Source organism: Hylaeus volcanicus, chromosome 9, assembly GCF_026283585.1.
Source record: "Hylaeus volcanicus isolate JK05 chromosome 9, UHH_iyHylVolc1.0_haploid, whole genome shotgun sequence".
NCBI lineage: Eukaryota > Metazoa > Arthropoda > Insecta > Hymenoptera > Colletidae > Hylaeus > Hylaeus volcanicus.
In genome coordinates, this window is record NC_071984.1 from 2144059 (window position 1) to 2170351 (window position 26293).

At 39.0% G+C, this 26293-nt stretch overlaps 7 protein-coding genes across 22 annotated transcripts in view; 5 read left to right on the forward strand and 2 right to left on the reverse strand.

The window, feature by feature from the left end:
* The first annotated feature begins 33 nt into the window (after nucleotides 1-33).
* On the forward strand, nucleotides 34-2076 carry LOC128881801 (uncharacterized). Its single transcript, XM_054133127.1, has 3 exons — nucleotides 34-657; nucleotides 1158-1258; nucleotides 1393-2076. Exons 1-3 carry the CDS (start codon nucleotides 399-401, stop codon nucleotides 1807-1809), a joined length of 777 nt encoding a protein of 258 aa, XP_053989102.1. The 5' UTR covers nucleotides 34-398; the 3' UTR covers nucleotides 1810-2076.
* A 151-nt stretch (nucleotides 2077-2227) lies between these two features.
* LOC128881802 (cytochrome c oxidase subunit 7C, mitochondrial-like) lies at nucleotides 2228-2916 on the reverse strand. Its single transcript, XM_054133128.1, has 3 exons — nucleotides 2686-2916; nucleotides 2395-2513; nucleotides 2228-2311 (listed from the first exon to the last, which is right to left on the reverse strand). The coding sequence occupies exons 1-2, from the start codon at nucleotides 2764-2766 to the stop codon at nucleotides 2400-2402; spliced, it is 195 nt and encodes a 64-aa protein (XP_053989103.1). The 5' UTR covers nucleotides 2767-2916; the 3' UTR covers nucleotides 2228-2311; nucleotides 2395-2399.
* A 124-nt stretch (nucleotides 2917-3040) lies between these two features.
* On the forward strand, nucleotides 3041-4813 carry LOC128881800 (RAB6A-GEF complex partner protein 2). 2 transcript variants are annotated; one of them, XM_054133126.1, is made up of 6 exons: nucleotides 3041-3194; nucleotides 3272-3393; nucleotides 3470-3577; nucleotides 3645-3794; nucleotides 3855-3967; nucleotides 4060-4813. In XM_054133126.1, the coding sequence occupies exons 1-6, from the start codon at nucleotides 3073-3075 to the stop codon at nucleotides 4588-4590; spliced, it is 1146 nt and encodes a 381-aa protein (XP_053989101.1). In that variant the 5' UTR covers nucleotides 3041-3072; the 3' UTR covers nucleotides 4591-4813. The 2 variants fall into 2 exon arrangements, with proteins under 2 accessions (XP_053989101.1, XP_053989100.1); XM_054133125.1 differs by having other exon boundaries at nucleotides 3645-3967.
* A 191-nt stretch (nucleotides 4814-5004) lies between these two features.
* Nucleotides 5005-8279, forward strand: LOC128881798 (ribosome biogenesis protein BOP1 homolog). Its single transcript, XM_054133123.1, has 6 exons — nucleotides 5005-5255; nucleotides 5440-6306; nucleotides 6379-7545; nucleotides 7617-7716; nucleotides 7787-7982; nucleotides 8061-8279. The coding sequence occupies exons 1-6, from the start codon at nucleotides 5151-5153 to the stop codon at nucleotides 8212-8214; spliced, it is 2589 nt and encodes an 862-aa protein (XP_053989098.1). The 5' UTR covers nucleotides 5005-5150; the 3' UTR covers nucleotides 8215-8279.
* A 155-nt stretch (nucleotides 8280-8434) lies between these two features.
* On the reverse strand, nucleotides 8435-11309 carry LOC128881799 (tRNA (adenine(37)-N6)-methyltransferase-like). Its single transcript, XM_054133124.1, has 3 exons — nucleotides 11167-11309; nucleotides 10505-10825; nucleotides 8435-10410 (listed from the first exon to the last, which is right to left on the reverse strand). The coding sequence occupies exons 1-3, from the start codon at nucleotides 11253-11255 to the stop codon at nucleotides 8940-8942; spliced, it is 1881 nt and encodes a 626-aa protein (XP_053989099.1). The 5' UTR covers nucleotides 11256-11309; the 3' UTR covers nucleotides 8435-8939.
* A 488-nt stretch (nucleotides 11310-11797) lies between these two features.
* On the forward strand, nucleotides 11798-18847 carry LOC128881998 (girdin). Of its 3 annotated transcripts, none has more exons than XM_054133515.1 (23): nucleotides 11798-12593; nucleotides 12677-12765; nucleotides 12842-13151; nucleotides 13236-13349; nucleotides 13417-13604; nucleotides 13668-13749; nucleotides 13830-14008; nucleotides 14085-14211; nucleotides 14280-14406; nucleotides 14477-14811; nucleotides 14903-15184; nucleotides 15257-15363; nucleotides 15441-15632; nucleotides 15712-15862; nucleotides 15950-16132; nucleotides 16208-16495; nucleotides 16573-16773; nucleotides 16850-16995; nucleotides 17067-17159; nucleotides 17240-17303; nucleotides 17377-17482; nucleotides 17568-17677; nucleotides 17755-18847. In XM_054133515.1, the coding sequence occupies exons 1-23, from the start codon at nucleotides 12543-12545 to the stop codon at nucleotides 18010-18012; spliced, it is 3783 nt and encodes a 1260-aa protein (XP_053989490.1). In that variant the 5' UTR covers nucleotides 11798-12542; the 3' UTR covers nucleotides 18013-18847. The 3 variants fall into 3 exon arrangements, with proteins under 3 accessions (XP_053989490.1, XP_053989491.1, XP_053989492.1); XM_054133516.1 differs by having other exon boundaries at nucleotides 11799-12593; nucleotides 17758-18847; XM_054133517.1 differs by having other exon boundaries at nucleotides 11799-12593; nucleotides 17773-18847.
* Nucleotides 18848-19001: 154 nt separating this feature from the next.
* Nucleotides 19002-26293, forward strand: part of LOC128881999 (NGFI-A-binding protein homolog) — a 16718-nt gene continuing 9426 nt past the window's right edge. For 11 of the 13 annotated variants that reach the window (XR_008458238.1, XR_008458239.1, XR_008458241.1 and 8 more), the window contains exon 1: nucleotides 19002-20891. Coding sequence is in view for 8 of the 13 variants with exons in the window: in XM_054133518.1 (XP_053989493.1) it covers nucleotides 20576-20891 (316 nt within the window). In the remaining 5 variants the exon portion in view is untranslated. Of the gene's footprint in view, nucleotides 20892-21955; nucleotides 22044-24034; nucleotides 24285-26293 lie in introns of those variants that run through there. The other 2 variants (XM_054133524.1, XM_054133525.1) reach the window with 2 other exon arrangements.

Consider the following 26293-nt stretch of genomic DNA (forward strand, 5'->3'; position numbering starts at 1 on the left):
TCGGAGGAAATCAAATATTTCTACTTTATCGAGCGTACAAATGAGTGTGTCCATCTCCGTCGCTTCCGAGCTCGGGTTTGTTTTGACAAGTCGAAAGCGATGAAGGATACGAGGAGGACTAGACACGGTGACCTTGGTCTCTCGTTCGTGAACCGATGCACTGCCGCTCTCGGCGAAAAAACGTATCGGGGGTCTTTGTCCGAAAATTGTCCACAATAGGCGACACACTGCGGGACGGAAGGTACCGTACCCCTTGTCCATGATGGTGCGGGTCCTAAAGATCCCCCTGCGCGAAGGGTTGACGTTTTCAAGTGGACACCGAACGCGTTCGCGGCGAGCATTACGACAGTGGGACCCCAGCTTAAAAGTACACGAGTAGCGAGCGAAGATAGTCCAAAATGGCAAGCGTAAATCGAAGGTCCAAACACGCGTGGACCGAGGAGAAGACTCTCGAACTAATTGAGCTGTATAAAGAGCGGGAAGAATTATGGAATCCTCTGTCGCACCGGTACCATTTGAAGAATTTGAAATTGGACGGATGGTCCAAAGTTACACAGACACTGGAAGTTCCAGTTGAGGTGTGTAAAGCGAAAATGACATCGCTGCTAGCGTCGTTCAGACGGGAAAAAAGGAAGATGAAGAAATCGAAAGGAAGAGGCGAGTACAATTTAATACTCGTGGATAAGTTTGTATATGGATTATTTCTCGCGACAGTTTTTCGAGGAAGTTTTCGTAGAATGCTGAAATTTGAATATGTTGTAAACACATGTTCGTAGATGGCGTTCGTAGATGAACAATACATTTTTAAATAACAACAAAATGGTAAAACATCTTACGACAATACTGTCTCAGTTGGTTCGCAAACTAATTTCCTGGTGCATGTTATCCGACATGCCTATATCACCAAGTTAACATCTAATCCTACTGTAAGTTTTTAATAAAACAGTATGATTGAATGTTAAAAGTATATTAATCAAAATAGAAGATTAGGGCCATTTGCTAGGAATGTTCTTAAACGTGTACCCCAAAGTATTTTTCAAAATTTTCATCCTTTGATACGCAATGGCCCATGTATGTGTCATTTACTATTTGTGGTATTTTAATATACAATATTTTGATCATTTCTACTTAATAATTTATGTATGTTTATGCCATAGGTACCAACGATGTTTACAAAAGCAGTTGGTTTGCTTTTAAGAGTATGGAATTTTTAAACAACAGAACCACTCCAATGACAGACTTCTGTTCAGCTACTACTGTAAGTGTCTTTATTATTATTTTCTTCCCAAAAGGCAACCTTCTTGAATAAAATAGTCTATGAATTCCTTCCAAATGTCTTCGAAACGCGTATCATGCCAGGTACAGTAAGTTATCAACAATTTCGTTTTTCAGCACACACAGAACAAAGACCAAAATGAGGGGGAAGTGGAAGCTGATGCGGATGCGGAAGCGGAAACGGATGCGGAAGCGGACGGAGAAGTAGAAGCAGAACCCGAAGTCGTTGCTTCAACGGACAGGGATACGTCTACACCACCTCTACATAAAAAAACCTCCACCAGGATAAGAAGCAATGGTAGAACAACTTCCGACAATGCAGTCATCGAAGAAGTTATGGAGATCATAAGGAATATCCAGAAGAGAGATCACATACAGGCGTTTGGACTGTCTGTGGTCGAAAGGATGCGCCAGTTAAAACGGCGCAATCAAATTTTATTAATGCAAATAATAAACACGGCATTGTGCGAAAGGGAATTGAGTGAGTTGGAGAGCGAGTCTGGGAGTGAACGAGCGAGTGGTTCGACTGACTGAAGGAGTATGTAAATGTGTGTGTGTGTGTGAGAAAGTGCATGTACGTGTGAATATATATAAATAAAAAAAGTCATAAGTGAAATACACTTTTCTCATTTACCTTTATACTATAGATACCTACATAAAAGAAAAATGTATGACCACAAGTGTTTTTTAAACTTACTATGATACTGAACCATGCTGAAAACTGTCTTTAGACTACTGGCACCTTCAATTATATACAGGGTGTCCCAAAAATGTTGGAGATCCTTGAAAGGGATGGTTCAGGGGATGATATTGTGAAATATTAACAAAAAACCCTGACCAATCAGTGGCTTGACACGCATCAAAGGATATAGCTACAGTACAGGTTTAGCAACTCCGAGGTACTAGAGCTATAGTAGTGCCAGTGGTATATAAACTTTAATAAGCTTCTTAGTCTCTTTAACACAATTTTATTATAAATACATCATGTTATTTTTCTTACATCAATGGTAATTTACTAATGTTAACAATGTAATACCTGAAATGCAACAATTGAAATGAATGTAGATCTAAATTAATCATATCTAATATATTAATGAAAAATTTACAGTAAGAACTTACATGATTTACTTCAACAATTGATGACGAAGGATCAAGTAGGGTAATGCGAGTCCACTTCCAAAGAATACAGTAAATAATGCAGTCAACTTGTATCTGTTCTCAACGCTGAAAGGAAGATTCTGCAAGAATGAATTTCGTTATTTATCTTCAAACTTTAAAAGAAATGTAAACGTTAAACTTTAAAAAGAATTTAGACGACCCCTGTTAACGTTTCAATTTTAATGAATTATTTCACGAAACAGAAGTGTTCGATGCGTAGTTACGCAAGAGGATCGGTATTGTTTCACTTACAGCACCAGGAAAACCTTCTGGATCATGACCGCTCCTCCTTACAGCGCTGGTTACAAAACGCCTGACGTGTTGCGAAATCATTTTTCAAGTAATGATAATTTATAATAGAGTTTTCAACGTGCTTCGATCCTCAGCAACTATCAGCAACCTTACGATTGAGACCAATTAAAATGTCGATGGTTACGTGTAGGGTACTTTTATAGAAACGAAACTCGAGCGTTCTTCGAGTACAGATTCTGAATTTGACTGCGGATGCGTAACGAAAATACTCTATAATATCCCCACTATAAACTTGGGCGTTCTGTCACAAGATGGCGGCACTCTCTCGATCTACCCTAACCTCTTGTCTGACTCATGTAATCAATTTTTTGTAGTTTAAACAAAAATATGATTGAAATAACTGCAAAATTGGTTAGGGGCCCTGTATACTTCTCAGGAGAGGTTATAGAATGTTTGGTTACATTCAGTAACCCACCAAATCCAATACATCAAATATCTCAAAGTCACAGGTATATACATAATTGATTTATTTTATATAAAGTAGCATATCCTCGTGTATCCTAGTACAATTCAAGCTTAATTTCAGCGATATTTTCGAGAGCCTCGCATGGGCAAGCGCGCAAGTTCATTGTCAATGTTCCACGAACCTCAAACTTGTGTTGGCAGAAAAATTGAACACCACTGCTCGACTGGCAGCTATTAATGCAAGTAAGGTCATTCAGCATGTCGTTATTCGTTAATTATCGAGTATATCATTTGCTACAATTAATATTGTATTTTACAGATACAACGTTTGCACCATGGCAGCAGGATAACGGCCATGTTGTGTTGAATACAAAGCCTAAAATATTGTTTTGCGATTTGAGATTATCCCCTGGCGAAAGTAAAACATGTGAGTCTGCAAATATGATCCTCAAAGGTTCTTCTTTGCAAAAAATTTATACATTTTTGATTTGCAGATATTTATCGGGAAGTAATTCCAAGCGACGCGCCTCCGTCTTACAGAGGACATGCGATAAAGTATTCTTATAAAATTACAGTTGGAACCCAACGAGTAAATACTGCTATCAAGCTACTCAGAGTTCCATTCAGAGTGCTTTCTTTAAGCGGTGAGTTATTTACCTATCATTTTTCGTACTATACATGTAACTTTAATATCATTCCGACAGAATTGCCCGAAATAACCATCTGCAACGACAGCGTCGATTTAAGTCCCAATAACCCATTCATGGAAACGCAACATAGAGACACACCGTTAGACGTCGCCTTACAAACACTCCAGGCTAGTTAAATCTGAAATAAAAACCATAATCCAAACATAACATAAAATAAACATCAGACCAATAATATTAATTTGGCTTTAAATGTTTTCAGAACTTAACAGCCAGGCGCAGTCCAAATTTCTACAACATTACAAATGGACGCGGACGGGTTGTACGTTTTTGCCTCTTCAAGAATTCTTACAAACTCGGGGAAGACATAGTTGGGACTTTTGATTTCTCGAATGCCACCGTTTCGTGCGCCCAAGTTTCGGTGGCATTGCAATCAGGGGAACATATTTCAGAGGACTACAGACGAGGGAAGGCCTCGGCTCCAACATTAGTCAGCTACAATAAACATCACGAAATGTGCATGGGTTTGAAATACTCCCATTTGGTGCTACCCATACCCCTACACGTAACTCCTGATTTCACCACTGATCTGATGACGTTGAAATGGAGATTGCATTTCGAGTTTGTCACGACTTCCAAGCTGATAGAAATGCCTAATGAAAATACTACCAGCTGGCAAGGACCTTTGACCTTGGACGTCGAAACAATGATCTGGGACTTGCCTGTTCATATTTACCCTACGACTACACCGCCTAATACAGCGCAGCAAACAAAGTATAGCATAGTAATATAGCAAATTGACAAGTATTGTTGGCTCGATACAAGAAATTCTTGTAGGTTTATTCATTTTCATCGATAAGTGATTTATTTTTGTAATATAGTTTTTTTTTATATTTTTATATACATTGATAAGGAATATTGTTGAAAGAATGTAAATTATGCTCGTTACTAGATGATTATTATGTAAGTACCCCATTTGTAAAAAGTGTATAAGAGTAAAGGATTATAGAAATTGACTTCAATACTTCTGTGAACATAAAATAATATATCTTAGAGTAATGAATTCAATTAGCTTTAAGTAAAATTAAGTTCCTATTCGTGTGCATTCAAATGATATAAATTTTGTTTTTCTCGACACGCATGCGCTTCAGAGGGAATACAACTTAGAGAGTGAAAAACTCTAGGCCAAAATTTGACCGCCATTCACGTTCGCAATGAAAACCAATGAAAACTTCTCGTGCACATCTGTACTGTACTTTATACAACATTCCTCTAGATTGTAGTTGATTGTAGTTTACACGTGAAAGTGACATAACCTCGTTTCTTGTTTGTATAAATGTAGATGTTAGCAAAATGAAAACTAAAAATAAGAATTTAAAAAGAAAGCAGGTCAAGTTAGAGGTTAAGGACAGCACCATAGAAGAGGATTCAATTAAATCTCAATATGAAGAGGAATCGGTACAATTTTGTTTTTCGTTTCTAACCTATAAAAATGTAACTTATCAATAAGATTTAAGCAAAGTATATTTTGATATGCTAATTTATAATACAATGTTGCGTTTTAACCTATAAGAATATGACTTATCAATAAGAATTAAGTAAAGCATACTTTGACATGCTGCTTTATAATGTATTATCTTAGGATTCGGGTGCTGAAGATTTACTACAAGCAGAAGTGAATAATAACGATGAAAGCACGGATGAAGAAGTTGATGAAAACGAGGACATAATCGAGTCTGACACTGAGAAAGATCCGATTGTCTTTGAATCCAACAGCGAAGAAGATGAATTGGAATTTGAAACAGACTCCGATGAACTTGATACTGACGAAGATGAAGACCATCTTGAAAGCGATTCTGAAGATCAGAACGAAGAGCAGAGTGATGCAAGCGATAAATTACAAGAAAAAAGTAAAGATTCTGTACCTAGTTCAAAATCTAAACACGATAAACTCAAGGTGACATTTGTAGAATCTTCTAAAAGTAAAAGTACAAATATGTCTCCTGCATCGAAAATTAAAACAAATAAAACCAATACACTATCCAAATCAAGGTCTTCTAAAGTTCCACAGAAAAATAAAGTACAAAATAAAAAAGGCTTGGAATCTGCCAAGTTACAAAAAGATGTAGATATTACATCATCGAAAAAATCTAAAGAACCGAGTACAGATACAAGTAACGACGTGCCAACCGTGAATCCACAATTAGACGAGTACGAATACGACAGTTCGGATGAAGAAGATATTCGTAACACAACTGGAAATATCCCAATGAAATGGTACGACGACTACGACCATATCGGTTACGATTGGGATGGTAGAAAGATTATAAAACCTCAGAAAGGCGATCAGTTGGATAACTTCTTGAAAAGAATGGAAGATCCTGATTTTTGGAGAACCATAAAGGACCCCCAAACTGGACAGGACGTCGTGTTAAGCGAAGCTGATATAGAATTAATTACAAGGATTCAGAAACAGAAAATTCCCGATGCAACTTTCAACGAATACGCTGTAAGTTTCATATTTATTATAAATCTTATTCAAAAAACTTTACCTGTATTAACTCTGTACCTTTTGTTACAGCCATGGATAGAATGGTTTACTTCTGAAGTAATGAAAATGCCTTTACGTAAATTTCCTGAACACAAACGATCCTTTTTACCATCTAAACCAGAGGCTAAAAAAGTATCGAAGTTAGTTCACGCGCTTAAGATGGGTTGGATAAAGTCTACCGCTGAAATAGAGAAGGAACGACAACAGAAAAACAACGAACCACAGTTCTACATGTTATGGCAGTCGGATGATCAAGCAGAAGAGATGCGTAGGATTCACAAGCACATCCCAGCGCCTAAGAGACATTTACCTGGACACGCGGAAAGCTACAATCCTCCACCAGAGTACCTGTTCGACCAGAAGGAACTGAAAGAGTGGAATAAATTACAAACGACCCCGTGGAAACGGAAGTTACATTTCATTCCACAAAAGTACAACTCCCTTCGCGAGGTTCCCGCTTATCCCAAGTATATTAAAGAAAGATTCCAGAGGTGTCTGGACTTGTATTTGTGTCCACGAGCACTGAAAATGCGATTAACGATAGAACCTGAAGCACTGGTACCTCAGCTACCTAGTCCAAAAGATTTACAACCGTTTCCCACGACTATGTCTATGGTCTTCAAAGGCCACAGTGATATGGTTAGAAGTATCACAACGGAACCAATGGGTCAGTACATTGCTTCCGGTGGAGATGACATGGATTTGAAGATATGGGAAGTAGCGACAGGCAGATGCGTGAAAACAGTCTCCTGTGGTGGGATAATTAGGTCTGTGGCGTGGTGTCCAAACCAGTCTCTGTCGCTCATAGCAGTGGCCGCCGATAAGAAAGTCCTCTTGATAAATCCTGGGATCGGAGACCACTTGATCACCAGCAAAACGGATCAATTACTGGAAATAATACCTCAGAGCGACGTTATAGTAAGCGACAGAGTTAAAACTGCCGTTCAGTGGGAGCAAGCTGAAGGCGATCATTGGTCTCAGGGCATCAGGATCATTCTAAATCACTTCAAACAAGTAAAACAAGTAACATGGCACGGTAAAGGCGATTACTTCGCCACTGTTATGCCAGATGGTCAGAATAGATCTGTTCTGATAAATCAATTATCGAAACGGAGGTCTCAACTTCCCTTCACTAGATCTAAAGGCTTGATACAATGCGTTTTGTTCCATCCCATCAGGCCCTATTTATTTGTAGCGGTAAGTGAAACTTAAATACACGTTGGAGCGCAAAGTTTCGATCTGTTAATCGAGACAAAATATAATTTCAGACGCAACGAAATGTCCGTATATACGATTTGGTGAAGCAAGAAATGATTAAGAAATTGTTGTCGAATTCGCAGTGGATATCGTCGATGGCGATACATCCTGGTAAATATCCTGTGAACGTAGACCCACTTCTTTATTTATTTTTAATGCTCGTCATAATAATCGTTTACAGGAGGCGATAACGTTTTAGTAGGCACTTACGATCGTAAGATGCTCTGGTTCGATCTCGACTTGAGTACGAAACCCTATCAAACCCTTCGTTTACATGGCACAGGTGTACGTGGTGTTGCATTTCATAAACGATATCCTCTTTTCGCGTCTGGCGCCGATGATAGGGGTCTCATCGTTTCCCATGGAATGGTGTACAAGTAAGATCACGGATCTACAATTATTTTACATCGTCAGTTACTTATTTGTATATTATTCATTCTTGATATACATTTCAGCGATTTACTCCAAAATCCATTGATCGTGCCCCTGAAGAGATTATGTAATCACGAGTCTTACAATGATTTTGGTATCTTGGACGTGATGTTCCATCCCATTCAACCGTGGGTGTTTTCATCTGGTGCAGATGCAACGATACGAATGTACACTTGAGTTTCACTTGGATGTTCAGGATATTGTGAGGATCTTTTATAAAACAATGAAAGACGAATTCTTTACGAGTGTTTTATTTTTGTGCGAAAAACGTAACATAAGTTGCATCGCTATCGTTTACAGAGACTAAACGTATATAGGAACTTTTACGTCGCAAGAAAATCTATGCGACGATTACGACAAAAATATCGTAAAAGGTACTATAATAAATATTCCATAATCAGAGGAAGAAAAGGAACATGTATATATTTCTAAAATTCGTAAACATTCTTAAGGCTAAGAATCGAATCTTTTAAAGATAAATCCTGACACACTCACGGAAAGTTTGACTAGTTTCTACGTACTCTGTGTTAGGATGTTGTTCGAACGACAGATTGGAGTCCAAAAAAAACATAACAAGAATATAAATCCTTTACAAAATCACGAATGCTTCGTATAAAACACAGTCACGGAAGAATGAATATTGAAATAGTCTAAAAAACGTATCGTTAGTTGGTCAGTTGCGAGAAACTATTTAGAATATATTGCACGTAACAATATCGATACATAGTTTCCTTTCGAGTAGCAAAAGGAAAGATCAATTACGGAATGATTACGCATGTAATATGATACACCCTATCGTATAAATTAAGAACGCACATTTCTTACAATATTATTGACAAATCTAGAAGTACGATTAACTAAAATTATTAGTTACATAGACGCATACTTTAAACACACATACATTAAAACGGAGGTGGCGAATGACCCAAGCATTGCCATTCGGGTTCCCCACATTCGCAGATACGACCAGCGTGTCTAACATGAAAAACCGTGATTACACCCCTGTTATCGTCGAATCTACAAGTGATGTGTAAATCATGAATCAGGAAAGTATAAAATTGGCTACCCCATCTCTGTCTGAGATACACCGATCTAGGATCCTCGCGTAATATATTCTCGATCGCTACCTTTTGGTCGTTGATCTTAGTACCTAATATTTCGTTTAATTGAATAAGCGCTCGATCGTTGAATATCACGCACAGGGGAGTTCGAGGTCTCGATATCCATTCTGGAACTCGAACTTCTGAATTAGCTTCTAGGTCCCTATTTTCAAAGTTTCGCGATTCCGAAGATAGCGTCGAATTCGTATCAGCGTTGGTGTTCGATGCAGGCCTTGCCGCTTCGACGTTGGGCAAGGCTTGCGACGGAGCAAGCGTTTGCGATTCCAGACCCTCCTCTCCGTCGGGAGCCTCGCGAATTCCCATTCTTATCGGTGAATTGTCAACTCTCGCGTTTAACGAACGTCTTTGAATTAAATCTAAATCGGTACCACATACTGTACTTGGTCCATCCGCTCCGTCTAAGAGCCTGGAGCGAGAAGCGTGTGCCTCTATGTAATTAGACACCATAGTTCTCGACGTATACAATGGCTCGACGCTAGTAGGACCGCCTATGTTGGTATTTTGTAATCTATTGCTTACGTCTACTAAACTTTCCGATTGTTGCTCCATATTAACAGAAAGCGCGTTATGTCCCGTGGATATGCTCAAGTTAGACCTAGCATCGGACGAAGTATCGGAAAACGCGTAGAATGCTCGATGTATTCCAGTTACGTCCACGCTATGTTGAAACGTGCTGTTATTGTGTACGTTTATATCGGTCAATTCGGAAAAGTGTCTCGCGCTGTTGTAATTTTCAAAATTCGAGCTCCTCTGAAACTCCTCCGCTTGCAATCTTAAAGCAATTTCTTCGTCTCCTGAAATATCTGCCTCTTGACTCATTTCGTTGGTATTTTTTCTATAATAAGAATCTGAAAGTAAACCTCCCGTCTCGTCGCCAAAATTGATGTTAGCGTCGAAGGTACCACAGGTTTGATTTCGGCTTAAATCGGTATTTTCTTCTATACATACGAACGTATTATCCACGTCAGATTCGTGTGACCTGTTATTTAACTTCTCAAAACCTATCGGACTGTCGTACTGTGGTATATAAGGTTTTATATCTAATACGGGCGATTGATCCACCATATCCACACCTTCAAAGTAAATGGCATGGTTCTCTATTCTTGTAATCTTTACTAAACTTAGACCAATGGGACAGGGACGGTGAGGAGATCGGGTAGAGAACACTCCAGTTTTTGTACCATTTAATCTTGGTGGTGCAACCTTTGCACGAACATGCGTCGCATCGTTTTTGTGAAAGTAGAACAAGACCCTACCGAAATAGAGATGGAATGAAACACAAGTTCCTAATACAAATTAATCTGTATACTGCTGCAATCTGATAGAAAGTGTCTCTAGTGTCTTACCACATGTGCGAAAAATCTTGTAATCCTTCCAGTGCGTGATCTGGATTGGTATATATAGAGTTGTATAGCAATAACTTTCCCGGTACCTTTGCGCAAATTCCAGGCTGTCTGGGAGTACCACGTTTACATGGAAACCAAGTAGATACTACCCCGATTGGTTTTAATTTCACTGTATCGTCGTCTGCGCTAGTGCTAGGTTTCACATCATCGGATATGACTTTTGCTTCGGATATAGATGCTCCCTTTCTGTACGATTCCAACAGATGCTTTATTGTATTGACATCCTTCTCATGTATGTAACGAAGAGTTTTTATTTGTTGTCTGTAAACACCAAAGAGTAACAATAAAGTAAATATCATTCAACTATATATGCACATTAACTTTCACAGTAATTTTGAAATATTATATAAAACATATATAATATTTTGAGGAATTTCAACAGGTATTAACAGATGTCAAGTGACGTTTCATCTTACGATATTCATTTTCGTTCACAGGTGTGACATTGCACATTCTCGTGTATGTGTGTACGGATACATGGCCACACCAAGAGTATGCAGGTGCATAGAAAACAGCACGTTTGAATGGAACTTGTTGATACCTTTTCAAATACTTCTTCGTATTTACAAAGACATGGCGCAATGAAAAGAAACAAATAATACCTCAAGTTATTAATTTCTTTTCTGGCAGTATTCAACTGGCCAAGCAAGTATTTAACATTGAAATCGGAATTTTGACAAGTTGAATCCATAACTAGTGATGGCTCTCTCGAGCGAAATCGCCGGTTGAATCGAATAGAATGAAATAGAATGGTATCCACCTGGACCATAGATTAGGTAGATACCGATAGACGCTACGAGAATTACTCTCTTGGTCTGGTCTAGGGCCTGAAGTAATAGAAAGAAATTAATATAGAGGCGACACTGTTGCTTAACATTAATTATTTAGATAACTAAAACAAGTGGAAATTGAATCGTGTTCCTTCAAAATTCGAGTTTCATTCGGCATTATATTATTACAATTATTACACTATTAAAAATAAATGTACAATGAACGATAAGAATGTTTCGTTACGGAAGACACGTTTGCATCGCGCGCCATTGGGGACTAATGACGTTCGAGAACGGAACAGCCAATGGCAATCCTCAGACTCCGAGTCCGCCATCTTGTTACTTAGAAACATGTCGCGTCGTGATTCTTGTAACGTAACGTTAGATTGCGCTGTGAAACGAGTTACGTTTTTTGTTGTCGCTTACATAAACTCCATTTCTATTATATATGCATATTATACATGCTCCTGAAATTTTGCTTTGCTAGATGTTGGTTTTGTTTATACTGGTTTATACTATTCGACATCTACTTTCGATCGTTTTACTTTTTCCGTTTCTCGTTCTAAAGTGTTTAGAAAAATCTTCCGTATCTTATCGCGCACTGATAATACATATACATCCATGAAATACTTTTTCCAAAGTTTAAACAGTAGATTATCATACATCGAATACTGATTCGAGATTTCACGGTTATGTTCGCTTTTATTATTTCATATACAGTATAATATATATTTGAAATATATTCGTCGAATAACCATCAAAAGATAGATAAACATGGTAATATTATTGAGATATTAAACGATTACGAAGTAATCATGGATTTAATCGTTATCGTATTAGTATAAGTTGACAGAGTCTTTTGAGTTAGGTATTTACATGTACAATTAATCGTGTACCTATGATTGCGTTTCGGCTGAAAGTTTGGTTAAATTTTCTTGACATTTTAACAAAATTTTATTTTGTTCGTGAAGCTTAAGTTTTTTAAGCTTGTCATAGAAATGCAACCTCTAAATTTAGTTTGCCATTCTACCTGAATCAATTTTACAAATAAGTAACGTACAATGAACTTTCTGTCGTTGTATCAATGTTCAGAAGAACATGAATAAAGAGGGCATTTATTCAACTGTACATAATTTCTTTGCAAAAAGAAATGGTAAAGTTATTTCTTAAATAGTGTTCGGATAATTAGTGTAAAGATAAAGATTACAATGTCGTCCGCCGAGATCGATGATTTATTGTCCGGTCCATTGGTGACTTGGGTGAGTTTTCTATTTTTTATATTTTACAACTATTTAAGCTGCAACTGTATGTAATGTAAACATATTTAAAACTTGTGTAATAGTTTGCCAGTTGCCTGGAGGATTCCAATTTATTAACTAGTTACGATGATTTGGTGGATGGTATATTGTTACACAATGTATTTCTGCAAATGTAAGTATTTTTACTGAATTATTGAAAAGTTTTTCAAGATTACCATAATGTTATCTTACATGTTTTGTATTTACAGAGATCCAGAACCGTTGCACAACGAAATAATATCTCCTGAAGGGAGTTCGTTAATTCGTGCAAAAAATTTGAAAGTCATAGTAGATAATATGAAACAGTTGTACGAAGAAGAATTAGGTCATTTAGTTTTAAAGTTACCAGATACAATGCATTTAGGCAAAGAACCAGAGCTTTACGTAGCAGAGATGAAATTATTACTGCTTTTGCTTCTTGGCTGTGCAGTGCAGTGTCCTAATAAAGAAAAATTCATTACAAAAATAAAAACATTGAATGTTGACACGCAGCTCGCGATAGTAGAATGTATTAAACAAGTACGTGTTCTTGAATTCTTGCATAGTTATATAGTTACATAGACTTATGATAATTTAATTTAACATATTTCATATTGTTATTAGGTTACAGATTATCAGGATATAGTTATTACTCAAGATGCAATGGAAAATGCAAATATGGGTAGTTTATTTATACAAATTAAGAAGTTAACTCAAGAATTAGATCTGTATCGTCAGGTATGTCTCGTATATTTAATATATAAAATATATATATAGTTAATATAAAATATTATTTGGATAATAGAGATGGAGAGACACTGCTATAAACGAAAGCGTCGAGAGGAATGATTCATCCATCAGTGTAGAAACGGAAGAAATGAATAAAGTTCAATTATCTAATCCCATTATTAAATCAGAACGTGAAGATAATCATCATTATGCAGTCGAATTGGCTGATTGGAAATCCAAAGTTAGGAAGCAACGTCAAGAATTGTATGTATATAGTTCTTGAGCATTTCGACAGAATTTTATTTTCATTTCGTGAATTGTTTACAGGGAGGAAAAGGCTGAAGCATTGTTAGAATGTAAAGAAGAACTCGAGTACCATAAAATGTTAGTGACTAAACTGAAGCAAGAGGTATCGTGCTAAATAAATACGTGCTCTTAATAAATCTTGAGGTATCGAACATTCTTGTACAATTATTTTAATCGTTTTAGAATCAGGATTTAATGCACGAAGCGCGTACAGCAAAATCTTACAGAGACGAACTAGACGCTGTAATCGAGAGAGCAGATCGTGCTGATCGATTAGAACTGGAGGTAGTAAGATACAGAGAGAAACTTACGGATATAGAATTTTACAAGACTCGAATAGCAGAGCTACGCGAAGATAACAGGTACTTAGCATAATTAATTGTGTATTTATCTTTCGAAACAAGATTTAATTGAACTCTTTTTACCCACGCGTTTCAGAGTCTTAATGGAGACTAGGGAAATGCTCGAGGATCAGTTGAATTCATCGCGAAGAAGAGCAGACAAAGTGTTGGAGCTCGAGTCTGAAATTATTAAGTATAAGCAGTTATTAAACGACATGGCATTGGTACGTACATAGCTGAAAATATGTATAGATATTTCGATTATTTTTCTGACCAAACGTAAATTGTTTAGGAGCGTGCAGCGGACAAAGAAAAATACCAAGAACTCGTCGAAGAAAATATTCAGTTACATAAATTAACAAAAGCAACCGCAAACGAGGCTGCGTTAGCAGATTCTGTAAGCGATACCGACGAACCAGGTAATAATATATTTTTTTCGATACGAATCCTCTTATCGCTATATTTAATGAAAATTTTAATTTTATTTAGCGCACACCGATAACAGATTGTCCGAACAATTGACGAACAACGCTCAAACGCGAGCACTGAAGCTAGAGTTAGAAAATCGTCGACTGCTTACTTTGATAGACTCTTTAAAAGAGAACTCGTTTCACGAGATCTCGTCACGCGTGCTGGAACTTGACAAAGAGAAAAAGAAACTGTCATTGAAAATTGAATCGTTAAACGACAATACCGAAAGGCTCACGCAACAAAATTCAGATCTAGAATTGGTATGGAAGCAGGCGCTCGAGGAGAACAAGAAGCTACAAAACTCGTTGAAAAATCAAAGAACGTCGTCTGAGAAACAGCAACAAGAATTTCAAGTATATCACGAATGTTTTTTATGTTATCCTTAAGTTTTCACGTTGTTCAAATGTGTAACACATTTCTTTCTTTGCGTTTATCCATGTTTAGATTCAGCATACTAAGATGATAGAACTAGAAAAAAGTTACGACACAGCTGTGAAGGAGAAACAACGAGTTCAATCTTTGTTGGAAAGCGTGCAAAGGCGAGCTGATGACTTGGAACGTTCTTTGGAACTCGCCAATCAGAAGGTCGAGGAATTAAAAATTGTGGAGAATAATATAAAAGAAGTTAACTCGAAATGTCTCGATCTCGAGACGAAACTTATAACGGCAGAGAAAGAGAAAGATATAGCGCAACGCGATATTCATCGATATCGCGTGACGATAGAAGTACGAACTTTATAAATAATATAACAGGATTATTTATAGTTATAAATGCTACTATAATATATTAAATTTCAGGAAAAAGACGTTGCATTGGACAAAGCAATGAACAGCATCGAAGTTTTAGAGAGGAAAGTAACTCAACTCGAACAAGAACTTCACGATTCTGTTACACAAATTTCAAGGTATCATCTCCTTCAATCACGTACCATATATACATCAGTCATAAGAATTTTCATTGCACAATTATTTATTTCGATAGATTGCAGGAAATCGAAAGATCTAGCAAAGAATTGGACTCACGGGCGGCTATCGATCGAGAAACACTGGAGATTTTGCAGAGTAGCTTGGTAGCTGAAAAATTGAATACTCAGCAACTATACACGGTCCTCGAGAAACTTGGACTCGGCGATAACACGTTGTTATCGCTTCCAATGGATGATATTCTGGAAAAGTAACGAAATTTTGAAACTTCGTATACAAACAAGATTAACACGTTCTATAAATTAATCGATGTCGTTCGATAATTACAGGATTGCCCAAATACCAGAAGTTTTGGACTACGTCAAGAAAATAAGCAACTCGTGCCATTGCGAAAAGTCGATATCTGAATCTAAAAATTCTGAAAACAACGAAACTACCAATATCCATAGCACATTGGAGGCCACGGTAGAATCACTCAAGGTATTATCATCCTCGAATCATTATTTCTTAGGAACAAAATATTTGAAGTATAAAAAGAAGCATTCATACTTATTCTCCTCTCTCCAGAAGGAACAAGAGCACCTGCAATTAAAATTAACTGCCACGCAAACCGCGTCGGAGAATCTCCTATCAGAAAACGCGAAGCTTCAAGTACAGATTACAACGTTACAATCTCAAAATAATTCCTTGGCGGCTCAGCACACCGCTCTGCAGCTCGCAAACTCGCAACTTGTCGCTGAGAAAGAAGAAGTAAGTATCGGATCGACAAAACCTAAGGATCGAATCCATCTATTCTAATATCGTTCGCTAAACTTTTTAATGTAGCTGTTGAAAGAGCGCAGCGCTCAGCAGCAAACGCACACGCAGCTACTTCACGATCAAGACACTCTGCAGTCGTTGCACGAACAATTGAATAACGAGTACGAGAGTTTATTCCACGAACACGACACTCTCAAATCGAGTCTAAGAGACGTGAAGAACGAAATTAGAATGTTACGCGAATCTTACGAGGGATTGAAAGGGAAGAACAAGACGTTGCAAACGGAGAAGGAATCGTTGGTGAATAACGCGAAAAGCTTAAATAATTTAAGAGGAGAGCATTCGAAATTGAAGGTACTAAAAGGGAGATATATAAATAAACTATATATAAATAAAATATACACACACATTTATTTGTACGATACTTTTAGGACGACTTTCGAAACTTGTACACCGCCACAGAGAAGTTAAAGATGGAGTACAGAAATTTGCAAGAAGATTACAGAAAAAATAAACTCGAAACGAACCGACTGAGTCTCAAGCTGACGGAAATGCAAGGTGAACTCAGCAGCAAAGACGAAAGATCTTCGAACTTGGAACTTCAAATTAACAAACTGAATCAACGATGCGAAGTACCTATCAATTTTTGTTTAATTCCCCGTCGATGCTTTTAATAACATGTTTTCTTATTTCACGCTTTTCTTTCAGATGTTGCTTCACGTGAATTCTGGGTTGGACAACGACAGGCATTCGTTGATGGATCACATTAGTTTATTGTTCACCCAATACCACGAACTTTTGACTCGTTCTCTGGAAGACAAGGAACAGTATCACATGGAAGAGAAGATGTACACGTTAGTACTCCAAAAATAAATATTTAGCGACATTTGAAATACTGCTTACTTAAATTAGTATTTTATTACAGGGATAGGATGAATCATTTGTGTAGACAGAAAGAAAAATTAGAAGATAAAATTATGGAACATTACAGGAAACTAGAAAGCTGTACTCCCAAGAAGTAAGTGTTCTTCGCTCGTATATACATAGTCTTTTAATCTACTTAATATTTAATGTTTTCAATTGTCATACTTCTTGAAGGAAAGGATTTGGTGCCAATTTAGTGAGGAGAGTCAGAAAAGCTGGATCGGAACTTCTGAATAAGGTAAATAAATTAACGAACACCTATTAATTATAGTAAAGTTTGTAAACTTAATATTTTCATTCGTGTGAATTAGAATCGACGATCTTGGGCTGAGGACTCGAAACATTCCGAAGGAAAGACATACGAATCGGAATCTGGAGGAAACGATTCGGATGCTAGTACAGAGGACCGTCTAGCAGGTAACTAATCTGAACTGTTACTATTTTACAAATCATAAATAAAAGAACAGCATCGTTGCATCATTACATCGTTATTCTTTTTAAGGATCAGCTAGCAGAGACCTCGGATCCGACGCCTTGTCTCTTGGTCACCCAGGAACTAGAAGGACAGTGTATTATACCGATGATTCCCCACCACCGCCAGCTACCTTGCCAGTAAGTCACACTTTCTACTCCACAATTCTATTTATTTCAGTGTTTTCCTATTTCACTCGATCTTTGCACGTTCTCAGAAGAGCGAATCGTTGCAGGAAGAGGGGGACGATAGACGTTCGGTGTTAATGGAGCAAACTCCAAGACCAGAAGTACAAGTAGAGCCTCGTCCGGTTCTTATATATAATAAAGTATCAGCGGTTATAAACGAGTCAAAGAATATTAGCAATAGTGGAATGAAAGACGTAGAACAAGCGGAAACAATTATGGAAAAGGATCCTATGGAAAAAGATCCGAAAGCGGGCAGTCCAGTATGGTATGAATATGGTTGTGTGTAAGAAATAATCGAGAAAATTCTTGTAGGATGAAGAATGAAATGCAGTTCCGCGTGTAGTGTCAATATGGTTGTGTATAATTCTAGATTACTTCCGTTTATTCGCATGTTTACCACAAAAGTGCTTTCCTTACCGTTATCGTAATGTTACAATATAAATCGATTTTTTGTATTATATAATATTTTATAAAACGAAAGCATACAGTACGCGAACGTTTCAAAAAGTTAAACGTTATAGTAATTTTAACAGAATGATTACGAGTTCCTAGTTTGCCTGAAATTTGATATTTATTTTAAATTCAGTATTTTTAATCTAGCGTTATATTAACTTTTCCGAAAACGATTTACGTATGCCCACCGATATGTGTTTATAAATAGTTTATGAACGACTAATAACGAATTACGTATATGTATATCGAACTATATATGTAACGACATATGAACATTCTCGTTCGAGAACGATGTATTAATTAATTATAGCGTTAAGAACGTGACATAGGTATTCTATAAATATTGCCGATATTTAATGCATTTTTTTTTTTTATAAACTTTTCAAACAATCGTAGATCTAATTTTTTGATTTTACAAAACAATAATTATATGTATGTATAATTATTGTACAAGCGAAAAATTATACGTAAAAGAAAAAATTTCTGTAGTTTTTTAATCTCGTCAACCAAATCAAAAGACTAGTGTGTGTATAAACAATTTCTTAAAATAAACAATGAATATACTATTTGTATCTTCAACTAAAAACATAACCGTTTGGCTCGCAATTCACGTAGAGAATTATTTGTAGAGATTTATTGTATTTTATAATAATTTAAACTTAAGCTTGATAGTAGATTTAAATTAACCACAGACAGAATGCGTCGCACCTTGAGAAACTCTCACGCGTTTCGTCGCTGAGGGAGCCTGTACCTCGGCATTTTTTGTTATCACCCCACGGTCGGAGGAAGGCTCTGTCCAGAAAAAAAACTGTCCACCGTCTGCTCGAACCCTTTCCGAATTATTTCTCAGGCTTCGGAAATTTGCATACGACAGGGAATCATATCGCCACTTCAGCTGTGGACTTTTTTGTCCATTATTCGCGTTGCTATTTATTAAGCGCAAGTAGAACTTATCGTTTACTTGGACTTGAACAGCAACGGGTAGATAACAAGGTACGGTCAGCTGCGATACCATGGGAGAACAAAAAAAAAGAATAATCATCGACCACTATGGTAAATTGCAAAAATTCGAATTCCATTTACTAGATACGCAGCTTCCTTTCCAAATAATATTTTATTGCGAGCGACGTTACATTTTTTCTGCTGTTTCTCCACTTAGCTTTTTTCGAATGGAAGAGAGAGAAACGTTCGAAGAAGGATGAGAAACTTGTCGGATAATCCAAAGGCTGAACAAGGTTGAGCAGTAACCTGCAAAAATCTTACCATGGTGGGGCAAAAAGGTCGTACGTTCCCTCTAGGTGGTGCATGCAACGAGGGGAGGAAAGATAGCTTTTTACACGGCTACTTTTTTCTCTCTCCCTTACCATCACTTGTTCTCAGAGATCGCGAAGGTGGTAGGGATCGAAGCACGGTTTTTGCATCGAGGGCTAAAGAGGGACTTGTACATTTTACGTGCACGTCTACCACGTACGTATTCGTGTACTTTAAATTCGAGTCGTTATGTATGTATTCGTATGTACTTGTATGTATTCGTTTATTAACAAACGAACATATCCAGGGCGCCATGACCCGCGACAGAAGCCAAAAGTGACGAGAACGAACGTGAAATAAAAAATGAAAAAAAAACGCATGGAAATACGCCAACGCGACGTTCATTTCACCTATAAAGGCCTGAATTGTACCAGAGGATGAGTCGAGGAATAATCGTACAAGTAAGAATTGCAGCGTTTATTAATTATCGTAATTTGGAATAATTCGAACGAACATTTTCGTTCGCGGTAATGCCCATCGTTAGTTATCGCCCCGATGCTCGAAGTGGGGGTAGCCGTCCGAAGGGAGGGGATAACTGCACGCGATTGGGGGAAGTGGTGAGGGAAGCTCCGCACGTTGTGTGGTCCGGGAGAGGGGACAACGCGCAGCGGAATGGAATCACTCATTCGATGGCCGGCAACGCACCCGGCAAACATCGTTCCGAGTGTCTCGGTGTCGTTCGAAGTTATGATACATAACAAAATCGTAGAGCAATATTTCCTACGCGCGATTACATTCGTACATAAATACGATCCAAGTGTGGTTGTCTTCTCCAACGCGTAAATCATTAATTCTTATCGTTTTGCTTTTCCCTCGTTTTTTTTCGGATCTCGTTTAACCTAAATAAATAGTAAACATCTTTTCTTTCTTTTCATCTACAATCGTTCGTACCGGTTCAACGTAACTATCCGCAATGTCAAAGTAATGCTGTCTAACCAACGATCCGTGGCGAACAATATCGAGCCGCTTGTACCTTTATCGATAAACGGGCGTCGAATGTGCGGTCGAATCGTTAAACGCATGGATTTTTCGGTGTGCTGTGAGTGTCCACGAGGACGGTAGCTTCACAGTGTCGTCCCCTCGAAGATGGAGAGTCGCGTGCTCGGTGGACCAGGAACGGAAGAGACGACAGTGGCGGCGACGACAACGTGTGCCATCGGGACACCCTCTCCAGTACCAGCGGCGCCTATCAACGCGGTTCCAGGCGTTGGCGGTACCGGCGCTCTTACCTCGGCCACTTGTACCATTCAGAATCCAGTGGTGGTCGTCGCGAGTACGCCGACCAAGCATCAACAATCCCCTGTCGTGCTGTCCTCTGTTCCCGCCATCCCCACCGTGTCCGCTGTCACCACTGTCACCGCCTCCGTACCGAAGATACTCAGCAGAAACGTCAACGGCACGCGTGAGTCTCGCATCTTCCCTTTCTTCGTACTTCTCTGGATTTTATTCCTTTCTCGTCGATCATTCGTAACGAGATAGATGACTCGAGCGTTAGCCCGATGGCCATTTGGCTACTAGTGTACTCGATCGTTAGAAAACATTTAAGAAACAAAAAAGTACATATGTATACAGGGTGTCCCAAAAATGTTGGAGGTCCTTGAAAAGGGTGGTTCAGGAGGTGATTTGAAACAACTTTTTCCTTAGCGAAATTGTTGTCCGAGGCTTCGTTGAGGAGATATTAACGGAAAACACTGACCAATCAGAGCGCGCGGATACCGTTGGAGCGGTCGCGGTAGCGAAGGCTACGCGCTGAGCGGCTGAGCGGCCGCGATTTTATTAATATCTACGTAACGAAGCACCATCCGACATTTTTGCAAAGGAAAAAGTTGTTTCAAATCACCTCCCGAACCACCCCTTTCAAGGACCTCCAGCATTTTTGGGACACCCTGTACATGTCGAATCGAGTAACCTCATCCTTTTCGAAGTCGGTTAATAATTGTAGGCTACCAGGTTGAGGGCTTGGACTCCTTAAAAAATAAATCTAGTTAGAGTTACGAATGATTGAATGCAAAGGCGCAGAGTTAATTTTTGATATACTGTTAAATCCACCCCTAAACCCAACATTCGGAATATCTACGCAAGCAACGAGTCTCTTTCGTTTTCCTAAGCGTAAAAATTCCATAAACGCGATTTCGTTACTACCTTTAGATTCTATCTGTAGACATCTAACGAAAACCATTCAGTTCGATATTTCTCAACCGATAACCGTCACGAAGAGACGGTTATCTATGTTAAGAATATGGTAATAAGATGTACGTGCCACCGCGTGGAAGAAAGTGGAATTATTTAACGAAACGACGTTATAGCAGTATCCTACTTGAATGTAGAGGGGAGGGGAGAATAAAATTTAATAGAATTCGCGTTTAGACGAAAAAGTACACTGGTACAGAGAACCCGGGACCCAGAAATACAGAGGAGCCAGTGTGTACGTATGTACATAGTAGATGCACTTTGTCTACTCTGTGATACGTAGGTGGAGGCATGAGTCACAGGGAATGGTGGCAAAAAGCGTCGCGCCGCGGCGTAGAAAAAGGCGCTTTTTCTTCCGCCATCGGTGAGCAACTATTGCGAGAAACGTTTTTGTCGATTTCTTACGATGGCAAACAGCCATCGGCGGTAACCGTATAAGCGTAGAGTTGACCAGTGCAGACTAACGATAAAAAACTACTCTCGGTTTTGCTCGAACGTTTCTCCGAAAGTTGAAATTGCCAGAGAGAGGACATCTCGTCGCAGACGCCAGTTGGTCCGCGCTGTAAATGGCTGCTTCTTTTGCCCCCCCCTCTGGCCCCGTTTTCAGTATTTTCGCTCATTGTGAGTATCGAAACCTAGCGGGGCCAACTAAGATCGAAAATTAGCGCGTTAGAAATTGGCGTTCATGAAAATTAACCCTTTGGCGCTCAGAGTCATCTCGGTGCAAATCGAACAAACGAGCGGCGTGTTGAATCGTAGGGCAGAGGGCACAGACCTATCGTTGGAAAGAGATCTATCAATTTTTGTAGCACTCTGGTGCTGTAACTACGTTTAACTTTTAACTGTAGCTACAGTACGGGTTTCTGGGAAACCTTTCTGTAACAAAGCTTTGTCTAATCAAACAATGATAACTGTAAAATATTACATGTAAAGAATTGAAAACTGAGCGAATCGAATCGAACGAAGAGGTAAAATTAGCAGGGAAATATTGAAAACGGTAACAGGGTACCACGTTTCTCTTTCTCTTTCTCTTTCTCTTTCTCTTTCTCTTTCTCTTTCTCTTTCTCTTTCTCTTTCTCTTTCTCTTTCTATCTACTGCTCTTCTATCTATAATATACATTGAGCTCTATCCTAACTGGAGTGTGAACTGCGAGAGAGAAGCCGGTCCGAGAGAGATGCAAGACGAGTGGTTCCGGCGGTACTATCGTATAGCAAATTTATGTGTGGAGGGAGAACAGACTCCTCTTTGTTTGAATTTCGCGACACTCTAGGAATTATTTACAGATTAATTATGTACAGATTTGAACTTTATTTCCTTTTTATTTATATATAAAACGATAGAAACATTAATAATAATGACATAATAATGAAATAGTATACATAATTTACATCATACAAATATACAGGGTGTCCGAAAAATGTTGGAGGTCCTTGAAAGGGGTGGTTCGGGAGGTGATTTGAAACAACTTTTTCCTTTGCAAAAATGTCGGATGGGGCTTCGTTACGTAGATATTAATAAAAAAAAACCGACCAATCAGAGCGCGCGGATACCGTTGGAGCGTCTGCGGTAGCGAAGGCTACGCGCTGAGCGGCCGCGTCAATATCCTTCGATGCACGTCGAGTCACTTGTTCGCGTACAAGAGCGGCTACCATCGCTATCGCGGCCGCTCCAACAGTATCCGCGCGCTCTGATTGGTCAGTGTTTTCCGTTAATATCTCCTCAACGAAGCCTCGGACAACAATTTCGCTAAGGAAAAAGTTGTTTCAAATCACCTCCTGAATCACCCTTTTCAAGGACCTCCAACATTTTTGGAACACCCTGTATACAATTTGGTATAGAGCTAAATCGTATTATTTGTCACAATTCAATTTATATTGTATTTATCCAATTGTATGCGGAAAAGAATCTGAAAGTAACTCGCTCGACGATGCTCAGCGATGCTCGGGTAGGTCTGGGTTACGTTATATTACGTATGTTTCTTCCCCCTCTACAAATAAATTTGCTATAGGATAATACCGGAAACCACCCATTTTGCATTTCTCTCGGACCTCCGTCGCCTCTTCGTCTTCCTACAGTTGTTCACACTCCAGTTAGGATAGAGCTCAATGATGATATGACTAAAACAATACGACTCAGGCCCGGCGCAAGGCAGGTTCAGCGCTTTCGCCGGAACCCGGCCCCGCGTTTTTAGGGGCCCCGCGGTCTGCGAAAATTTTGATTAACTTTTTACGGAATGATGACACCATTAACAGATGCGAGACATGTTTTTATTAGCGATGATTCAGTTTAAAGGAGTGACAAAAATCACAAGAGTATTATTATTTAATATTCATCTTACAAAAGATATGTAACAGCATTTGTAAATAAATAATTTCGCGTTGTAAAATTTAAGTGTAGGATTTGAATGCGAATTCAGTCCCCGCAAAATTTTCGATCCAGGCCCCGCAAAAGATCACGCCGGCCCTGATACGACCGTTGCCGATCTAGCTACAACGTCGATATCTGCAGCCATAACCCTTTGATATATTCCGAGCCTCGTATGCGTCGACGAAGACGCAATTGTGAAATAAATGGAAGGCTTTTGGAATGTAGGAGACCGTCACGGTGAGATTAAAAAAAACTCTTGGCTCGATAAGTTCTAAGTAAGCGCGGGAATCCAGCGAACTTGGCGTAAAAACGTCAACATTTTTTTGTCGCGTTGCACAGCACCGAAGCGAGCAAGTGGCCGTTTTTATTCGCGTTCGAGGCCAAATTTATGGCGCCCCGAATTATTCCGCCGTTACGAATAGACCGCTGTCTCTGGCATACTAATTCTAGGAAAACGTATCGGATCATGTAAAAGAATAGAACGGACGATTCCCACGAAAACGCGACACTTTGAACGCTGGAAAAGGTTGCGCTTGTGCATTCGAATCCATTGCGATAGAGATTGGTTCGTGGACTCGGAAGATTGGTACGCTGTTGAAAATTTTGTATTGTTCAATCTTCAAGAATTCGTAGCTATTTCAATAACGAACATTGCGGTTTGAAACTTTTTTCTCTTGCAGATCCCACGGAGCCCTACGAAAAACATGAACAAAGTTTTTCTCTAAACTGAAAACTTAATTTATTTAAAAATGGAAGAATTTTCAAGAACTTTCAATCCCACTGTCGATTTTGGTGAACAATTTATTTTTCACTTCTTCGATCAAAATGAAGCATTCGTCACAATGCAATAATTGAATAAAAAAAATCTATGTTCCAGTCGAACAGAAGGCACGCGTGTCCTTACGAATCATCTTCGTGGTCTGGTTTTGGTTTGTCGCTCAAATTATGCTGCATTCGAGTGCACCCACCCACGGGGGAATCGCGGAACTTCTTGATCCCTATTCAGATTACATTCAGGCATCCCTTTAACGCTGGAGATACGGCCGGGGTACACAGGAATGAAAGAGCTCGTTAGAACATAAGCACAGCTGCGTGTGCGCCGCTAATATTTGTACTAGTCGCCCGTTCAAAATGCTGGAAACTAATTGTTGTCGAACCGAACGCGCCCCGAATGAAAAAGATTGCTTAGAACGTTGAGAGAATGTTCAAATTGGACAGAGAGAGCAGGAGATACCGTACCGACTTGGAGTCAATGTTTAGGCTAGAGGTAAGATGTCCCATGACCTCCACGTTCCATTATAAATTGGCGTCCATGTAACAACACGATTGTAATCTGTATATAAACATTGAGCTGTAGACGCTAATTGGCGAGGAAGCGCGGAAAGACGTATCCCAAACGAAGAGGACACCGCACTCGGAACACGTGCGACACAGATCCCTCCTCTGTTCCCTCAGCGGCGTGGATCGCAAGGTTGCGGACTGATAAAGACGCAGAAAAAAGGGGTCTATCGGCGGGACAAAAACGGCCTGAGAAAGGAAGAGATCAGATAGAGAACGACGGGAACCCACGGGAAAGAATGAAGGAACAGAGGAGAGGAGGAAGAGACAAAGAATTCCTTGGATGTATTTGTCTTTTTTTTCCTGGCCGTTCTGGGTCGGACCTCTTCCGAGTTTTTTCTCCAGCCGGCGTAAAGGGTGATGATATGCATATGTTCCGAGCGGACGAGGCCCCGGGAGCCGGAGTCATGCGCGAGAGCTTTATTCCAGGGGTTTCCCAGTGTAGCGGACAGGTTAGAACGGCGCGGGCGCAACCGTGCATCGACGCGCGGGATTAGCGTTTAGAACAAAAAAAAAAAAGAAAAGGAACGGGGGAAAGGTGCGCGAGAAAATTGGGGGACAGTCTCGGGCCCCCTCACAGTTGCGATCGAACGACGCCAGTTCTTGCCTCTTAATTTATTCGCGAGAGAAATAAAGACCGAGGGAGGCCCCCTGTGGGAATATTCCAGATTCTCTTAGCGAGTTATCTTGTAAACAGGGTTCTCCATGCATTAATTGATACATTTTCTTTAACACTTAACAGTATGCGAATTGCATGCAATTGTTTCATGCATCATTCTATTCAGTTTTGTATACAGTTTATATATGCAATATATGAATTATACATATACAATTACTTCATGCATTCCATTCAGTTTATACAGAAACTTTTGTATGCAGTTCTTATATGCAATATATATGAATTATAT

Excerpts from the sequence above, each read along its gene's own strand:
- LOC128881800 (XM_054133125.1), top strand. The coding sequence starts at position 3,073 with ATGATTGAAATAACTGCAAAATTGGTTAGGGGCCCTGTATACTTCTCA. Across the intron at positions 3,195-3,271 it reads CAAATATCTCAAAGTCACAG|CGATATTTTCGAGAGCCTCG; the intron begins GTATATACATAA and ends GCTTAATTTCAG. Across the intron at positions 3,394-3,469 it reads ACTGGCAGCTATTAATGCAA|ATACAACGTTTGCACCATGG; the intron begins GTAAGGTCATTC and ends TGTATTTTACAG.
- LOC128881801 (XM_054133127.1), top strand. The coding sequence starts at position 399 with ATGGCAAGCGTAAATCGAAGGTCCAAACACGCGTGGACCGAGGAGAAG. Across the intron at positions 658-1,157 it reads GAAGAAATCGAAAGGAAGAG|GTACCAACGATGTTTACAAA; the intron begins GCGAGTACAATT and ends TTTATGCCATAG. Across the intron at positions 1,259-1,392 it reads ACTTCTGTTCAGCTACTACT|CACACACAGAACAAAGACCA; the intron begins GTAAGTGTCTTT and ends TTCGTTTTTCAG.
- LOC128881802 (XM_054133128.1), bottom strand. The coding sequence starts at position 2,766 with ATGATTTCGCAACACGTCAGGCGTTTTGTAACCAGCGCTGTAAGGAGG. Across the intron at positions 2,514-2,685 it reads CAGAAGGTTTTCCTGGTGCT|AATCTTCCTTTCAGCGTTGA; the intron begins GTAAGTGAAACA and ends TCATTCTTGCAG.
- LOC128881798 (XM_054133123.1), top strand. The coding sequence starts at position 5,151 with ATGAAAACTAAAAATAAGAATTTAAAAAGAAAGCAGGTCAAGTTAGAG. Across the intron at positions 7,546-7,616 it reads GGCCCTATTTATTTGTAGCG|ACGCAACGAAATGTCCGTAT; the intron begins GTAAGTGAAACT and ends ATATAATTTCAG. Across the intron at positions 7,983-8,060 it reads TCCCATGGAATGGTGTACAA|CGATTTACTCCAAAATCCAT; the intron begins GTAAGATCACGG and ends TATACATTTCAG.
- LOC128881998 (XM_054133515.1), top strand. The coding sequence starts at position 12,543 with ATGTCGTCCGCCGAGATCGATGATTTATTGTCCGGTCCATTGGTGACT. Across the intron at positions 13,605-13,667 it reads AGGAAGCAACGTCAAGAATT|GGAGGAAAAGGCTGAAGCAT; the intron begins GTATGTATATAG and ends AATTGTTTACAG. Across the intron at positions 15,185-15,256 it reads GATATCGCGTGACGATAGAA|GAAAAAGACGTTGCATTGGA; the intron begins GTACGAACTTTA and ends ATTAAATTTCAG.
- LOC128881799 (XM_054133124.1), bottom strand. The coding sequence starts at position 11,255 with ATGGATTCAACTTGTCAAAATTCCGATTTCAATGTTAAATACTTGCTT. Across the intron at positions 10,826-11,166 it reads AAAGAAATTAATAACTTGAG|ACAACAAATAAAAACTCTTC; the intron begins GTATTATTTGTT and ends TGGTGTTTACAG. Across the intron at positions 10,411-10,504 it reads CAAGATTTTTCGCACATGTG|GGTCTTGTTCTACTTTCACA; the intron begins GTAAGACACTAG and ends CTATTTCGGTAG.